At 31.7% G+C, this 7,417-nt stretch overlaps 1 protein-coding gene across 1 annotated transcript in view; it reads left to right on the top strand.

Moving 5' to 3' along the window:
• LOC108904004 overlaps positions 1 to 7,417 on the top strand; it is a 29,540-nt gene that overhangs the window by 14,336 nt on the left and 7,787 nt on the right. Inside the window, exons 8-9 of the mRNA XM_023455214.1 lie at positions 3,041 to 3,047; positions 6,447 to 6,654. Of these exons, the coding sequence (XP_023310982.1) occupies positions 3,041 to 3,047; positions 6,447 to 6,654 (215 nt within the window). The remainder of the gene's footprint in view (positions 1 to 3,040; positions 3,048 to 6,446; positions 6,655 to 7,417) is intronic.

The following is a 7,417-nucleotide window of genomic DNA, read 5'->3' as shown; positions in this document are numbered from 1 at the left end:
CTTAATTTGTTCTACATAGAGCGGGTTGTTTTCACCACTATAGGTATATTACGAAATAACATATAGACTTCTTCCGGTTATATTTAACTGTCTCTGTATCTGAAAGTAAGAAAAGAATTTTACCAGATAATATTTGTTATAAACATAGATAATTATACATTTTTACCTATTATGCTTTTGATTTACCATAATGATATATCTAGTCATATACAGGGTGCCACAATAGTGCGATAAAGTATAGTATAATTGACTGTAGTAGTGATACGAAAAAAGTTACTTGCTCGGATTCACATTTTATTATTAATTAATGTAATTGTTAATTGTTAATTAATGTAATTATTAATAATGGAAACATTATTCATTATTTTCAGACCGAATTAAACGTTCAGAAAATCTTGTTTTTGGCCTGAAGATTTTGCCCTATACAACTATTACTGAAAATAATTATAAACTTTGTCACACTATTGGAACAGCCTGTATGTGCATTGCNATATATATCACAAAATTTCCAGGTTGCAAATTTGAAATTAAAAAAGAATTATAGATTTCAATGTATTATTATGAAATCTACCATAAAAAAAATTAGTGCGATAGTGGAAGATACTCGGGATTGTCAAGACCAATAATTAGTTAATTTGTTTATAAGGCCATAACTTGTAACTATTCAACTTACCGATTCCAGATTTCGTGTGAGTTATTAGACAGTCATAAGGAATGAGAGGATGCGATGCCAAAACGTTCTGGTAATAATAACGCAGTTTATAAATGTTTAATTCAAAAGTCATAAATAAATTTCTTCTGTTTATAACTTTTGATCCAATCAATATATTTTGACGCTCGAGTGCTAGTTTTGTAGGTTTTTTGAAGACGAAAAAAAGTACTTTACTGTTTTCTCGTGAAAATGAACGGAAAAAAGTTAATAAGCGAAAAACGTGAATTTACGTAAAAATTATACAGTTAACCACCCTATAAACAATCTTTCTCCCATTTTTATGACTGTGAAAAGTAATAGGTTACTGTACATAATATTTAGCATCTATAGTGATAAATTCAGCTTGCCGAAACAAAAAATCGCGAAATGATCATATCCCAGTTTATTTTCCTGGCCTATTAAGGTAAGATCTTCAAAGCGCCAAACCTGCGGATAAAACTTGCCTTGTATGTAATGAGACTAATGAGTCGAGCTATACTAGACGCATCTAGCGGATTTATACACTGTATTTAAAAAAGTTGACCGTCGAAGAATATGATGATATGTTGGCAAGACAATGTTGTCATATTTATCAGTGTTTCATGTTGTTGAGTAGGAAGTATGTTAGTTTTATCATTCATTTCGTGGTTTACATATGAAATATAAAAAAACTGTTTTTACAAAAGGCAAGTTTCATATTTAAATCACAGGATAATTTTAGTTAAAAAGGAAACCGAAACACAAACGGGAGATAGGGCAAGAAAATACCGCCCGAGACATATGCCTCACTCTTTCACTTCTTCCGCTAGCTCTGTTTGAAATCATTAATACAAAACTCAGATGCACAGATAAATGAATTATGCAACTCTCCATACTCAAAGGCATACGAAAAGTATACAGGAATAAACCTTTTTAGTAGTGATTTCACATACGCCAAATAATAGGCAACCCCACAGTGCACATTGTCATTAAGAGTTCCTCAATATTTTAACTAGATCAGTTTTCGACCTTATGTACTTTGGACATAAGTGCCAAAAAAATGTATTTTTTGTCATNTAAATGCCACCAAAATCTCTGTCTGGATAAAAAGTGGACTTACGACATTTGCTAAGTAGGTTAACGAATAGCACTTCATGTACCTAAATTAATCGTTTTCGGGATATCGAATTTTGAAAATAACTTTTTACTATTCTCAAATTTATTATAAAAGAAAAAATACAGCAAATTATGTATATTTATTTTGAAAATAACACAAGGTGGATAATACGGCTATGATTTAATTTTATTGTTGTTTTTTTACAGAAAATAAAAAAGCATAATAGTTAAAAGTTGATAAAAATGCATGAATCGAAAAAATGTATTTTATCTGCTTTTATAGTAAATAGACTATTAATTAATTAATACATTGTTTTTAAGGAGGTAAGTGGATTTTACCATAGAAGTGGAAGTTGCTATGGACAACGGGATGCATATTTTAAAACACAGGGCGCTAGAAGCATTAGACTAAATAGTAAGCTGTCATTGGTTGTTTCGGAATTCGGATTAGTGGCGGGAGTTTTAACTGCATTAATGAGTACATAATTCACACGTATTGCGTAACTATCCATAAGAGTTGTATGTAATTAGAATAATAACGCAGTTTATAAATGTATTCAGTTTATAAATGTATTCAAAAGTCATAAATAAAATTCTTCTGTTTATAACTTTTGATCTAATCAATATTTTTTGACGCTCGAGGGCTAGTTTTGTAGGTCTTTTGATGACGAAAGAAAAAGTACTTCACCGTTTTCTGGTGGAAATGAACAGAAAAAGTTATAAGCGAAAAATGTGAATTTACGTAAAAATTATACAATTAACCACCCTGTAAACAATCTCCCCCCCATTTTTTATGACTGTGGAAACTGATGTGTTATTGTACATAATATTTAGCATCTACAGTGATAAATTCAGCTTGCCGAAACAAAAAGTCGCGAAATGGTCATTTTCCACTTTATTTTTCTAGCCTATTAAAGTAAGATCTTCAAAGCGCTAAACCTGCGGATAAAACTTGCCTTGTATGTAATGAGTCGAGCTACTAGACGTATCTAGCGGATTTATATACTGTATCTAGAAAAGTTGACCGTCGAAGAAAATGATGGTATGTTGGCAAGATAATGTTGTCATATTTGTATTTCATGTTGTTGAGTAGGAAGTATGTTAGTTTTATCATATATTTCGTGGTTTACATATGAAATATAAAAAAACTGTTTTTACAAATGGCAAGTTTCGTATTTAAATCGTTTTCTATATAAATAAATGTTTATTAAATGTNATAATGTGGTCATATTTGTATTTCATGTTGTTGAGTAGGAAGTATGTTAGTTTTATCATATATTTCGTGGTTTACATATGAAATATAAAAAAACTGTTTTTACAAATGGCAAGTTTCGTATTTAAATCGTTTTCTATATAAATAAATGTTTATTAAATGTTTTATTAAATAATATGTAACAACACACAAATTCGAAATGTACAAAGTTTGCACAGAATTGTATCATAATACCAGAGTACTTTTACTTAAAAAGAAAACTAAAGCACAAACGGGAGAAAGGGTAGGAAAATACCGCTTGAGACATAGGAATGCTTCACTCTTTCCCTTCTTCCGTTAGCTCTGACCGAAATCATTGATACAAAACTCAGATGCACAGATAAATGAGTTATGCAACTCTCCATACTCAAAAGCATACGAAAAGTATACATGCAATAAACCTTTTTAGTAGTGACGTCACATACGTCAAATAATAGGCAACCCCCAGTGCCATTGTCACGAAGAGTTTCCCAATATTTTAACTAGATCCGTTTTCGACCTTATGTACTTTGATAATAAGTGCCAAAAAAATGTCTCCTTTGTCATGACCTTAAATATTGCGATATTCTGGCAATATTAGAAATACTTAAGAAGTTTCAAACCCCAAGTGACAAACTAATAGAATTATAGAATTTATGTATTTAAATTTATAGAACAATATTGACTTTCATAGTAATTAAAAATTAAAATTATATCAATGTTACTGAGCATGCGCATTAAAGATAATTTCATGTAAGCGAAATAGCCTCGCAACAGGATATCATTCAAGAAAAGTTTGGTTGTGGTTAAGAGGACAACTATAATAAACCATTTGAAGAAAAAAACACTCGATAAACAGACTCACACAGCAGAGCACCAAGAAAAACAATAAAAAATACTTGGTAGAACTAAAAGATGCTAAGACTAAACAAAAAAAGAGAAAAAACACTAACGATGACAGCGATAACATATCAACAAGACCTCACCTGCGTATGAGGCTATTCTTTCCGAGCATGAGCATTAGGATTTTACTTTATTTAGATTTAGGAATATTCTTTTATATCGACTTTTGTAAGTTTTAAGCAAATTAGTGTATCTATTTTACGAAACACGTATTCAAGGTTCTTCAATACTTCTAAATCCTTGTAAAAATAAATTAATTTGAAGTTGTTCATTTCTATAGTATCTATGTAAATAGCAGTGGCGGCTCCTCGGGGTGGGCAGGGTGAAATTTTCAGAAGAATAAACAAAAATCTGTGTATATATTTATCAAAGTGATTTGACAATTCTTATAAAATTAAATCTAAAATGCGTTACCTCCTTTGAAAGTCCGCCTATCAAATTTTAAAATTATATTTTAATCATGATCTCGGCAGCAACCAACATAACATTCGGGCTAGCCCGTGGNAATTCCCGCCTTCCAAAATTCCAAATAAACTTAACCAATCAGATGATCGCCGCAAAAAAATAAAACGCAAAACGCATTTGTGAGTACTTACCTTTAGGATTTTACTTTATTTAGATTTAGGAATATTCTTTTATATCGATTTTTGTAAGTTTTAAGCATATTAGTGTATCTATTTTACGAAACACGTATTCAAGGTTCTTCAATACTTCTAAATCCTTGTAAAAATAAATTAATTTGAAGTTGTTCATTTTTATAGTATTTATGTAAATAGTACACAAGTGTCAGATTCGGTCTGTACAATTTAAACTACGACAATTTGTTGCGGGTTGCCTAAACATGTGACGTCACACTAAAAGAGTCTATTTAAATTTAAATTAGATCATAAATTGCGGCTAGATGTGAAGGCAATCTTGAATGGTGTTTGTATTTCGACAACTGTTGAGAGTCGAGATTGTTGTATGATAAAAGACAGGGTCTCTTGCACTTTTTCATCAATCATATTTGTGGTTTTTTAATAAATCAAGTTTTATTCGAGTAATATTGTGGTTTTATTTTTCTTTACTTTTTTAATTGAAGTTTTTCCACAAATAGTACGTGGCGAATTTCCAGGGGCACTATCAGAAAGTTTTAAAGGAGGGGAGCCCACAGGTAACGGGAGATACTGAAAGAAACTGTCATACGAGCACTAGAATTTCGACTTAAGAGACATCTCAATATAACGGCGAACAATTACTTCAACCGACGTAATTCATTTAACCTGAGGGGCCCCATAAATTACACAATTTTAACATTATCTGTGGCGTGCACAGAAAGCTGACATGGGGAGAAAGTTAAAACTCGACGCCGTTCTTTAATGATTAAGTGCTTCACACAACTTAAGCCCATACAAAATATAATGTACCCTCTGTTTGATAAACAAGACTGTTGCGCCTCTTCTTTTTAATAAAAAAACCTCAAAACAAACTCCCTTGTGTACGCCACTGCAAAATAAACTACAAACAATCAAGGACTATATATAGATCCTGTCTCACGTATTGCGGAGAGATCAGTAATAATGTTCTCACAACAGTAGCCATACTGAGTAAACATGTAACAGTGTCTATTTGAAGAATTTTAAAAAAGTTTAAAAACGTTCCCAGTCGATTTTTATTATTTGGATCCCATATAGCAGTGAATTTACTTTGGAATTTATTCGTCTAATTTCGTAAAACAAGTATTTACAGCATAGGTATATGTTTAAAACTGCATTTAATTTTTTTACACGTCACTTTATTTACCTAAATCGCAGCACAAATTAACTGAAAGTGCCAATTTAATCTTTATATATGGACATGTAGTTAACAATAGTTTATGTTAATGTTAATTATTTATCGAAGGCCATATTACTGTACAAGTTCTATCATACCCATTTATAGCCAAAAAAAAATAAAATAAATACGTCCAGGGTATCCCACTAGATAGGATATTAGAGAAAGTATAGAGCTTCTAGAAAATAATTTTGATGAATAAATCGACCAAGAGAAATCGCTGGAAATAGTTTTCAAGTTCGTAGCTCGGGCTCTATAGGGCGCAATATACATACCAAAACATAGAATTGAATTTTTCTCAGAAATATTTCCTATTCAGGTATATTAAATAGTACAAATATGGATAGTCGGATTCGTTGCCCATAATTTTCGTCATAGATATAGATTTTTCTCAAAAATTTTAAATGCAATGTTATAGTTTTCTTCACATAAATGAATTCAGCACAGAAAATTGATGAATACATTAAATTTGAAATTTCTAACGAAAGTTTCGTTTATTTATTTATTGGCGCTATTTATCCAAGTTTTTAAGTTGTTTCACGTTTTCTTAAAAACGTTAAATAGCAGGATAAAACTTTTTATAGATTAGTTTGAAAAGCATAAAAATAGCTACATTTTGACGGCAAAAAAGGTTCAATATCTTTTTTTGTTATCAAGTTATTCGCAAATTAGTGTTGTATACGTACGAAAGATTAATCTTAACAATTTTTTCAGTCAAAATGTTAATGTTGATACTTGCAACCACTGCGGCGGCATTTCTGTTTTACTATATCGTGGCAAAACCGTTCCATTATTGGAAAGACAGGGGAGTTCAACAAGGAAGTCCGTTATGGATCCTTGGCGATAGTTGGAAGTTCTTTTTGGGGGTGGAAGGTCTTTTAGAGATGGCGCAACGCATTTACTACCAGAATCAAGGCACAAGGTGAGAAAAATTGCGAGAAATAGTTATTTTTCCACGGTCGGGAGTAGAAATTAGTTTCTATGACATCAAAATTAAAACAGAAGTAGTCGATTATTCCCAAAGTATAATGCTCCCAAGGGAGTTTACATTATGGAGAACGTTTTTCATGCAAAAAAAAGATAACATTGAAATTATTTATTGACATTTAAATTAAATGTTACATTTGTACAATTTTCAAAATTAATATTAGAAGGAATATTACTTTCGCTTACATTTACAGTTTTTGTGATTGCGCTAGTAGTGGTACCTACTAAAACCTGATTAGCAATTTTGGTCTTATTTTCAATGGAGTTCTCGACATAACCCTCAGCGACTGTCGTTGATTTCCAACCAGCATGACGCTTTATTGTCGTGATATCCACACCAGCATCTGCCAGTAATGTCGCTGAAGATCTTCGTAAGCAGTGACCAGTATAACATGCAGCATCAGGTAATTTTAAATACGAAGCTACTACACTCGGAATTTTTCCCATGGTATTCTTGCCAACTGGCTGCGAACTACATTTTCCTGCTTTGTAGTACAAAAAAAGGCGCTTATGCTTGACGTGGGGAGGACGAAGGGACAGGTATTTTCGAAACAATTCAAGCATATTTCCCACATCGGTAACCACAAAGGTTCGTGGAATCTTTGTCTTAGTGTTTGGAATTTTTACAATCAAGGAAGAGCCTACATCCTCAATATCATCTACAGTTAAATTGACTAGTTCATCAGTTCGACAAGCTC

This window comes from Anoplophora glabripennis, unplaced genomic scaffold (assembly GCF_000390285.2).
Source record: "Anoplophora glabripennis isolate ALB-LARVAE unplaced genomic scaffold, Agla_2.0 scaffold237, whole genome shotgun sequence".
Taxonomy (NCBI): Eukaryota; Metazoa; Arthropoda; class Insecta; order Coleoptera; family Cerambycidae; genus Anoplophora; species Anoplophora glabripennis.
The sequence above is the reverse complement of the archived record's forward strand: the minus strand, read 5'-3'. Positions and strand labels throughout refer to the sequence as shown.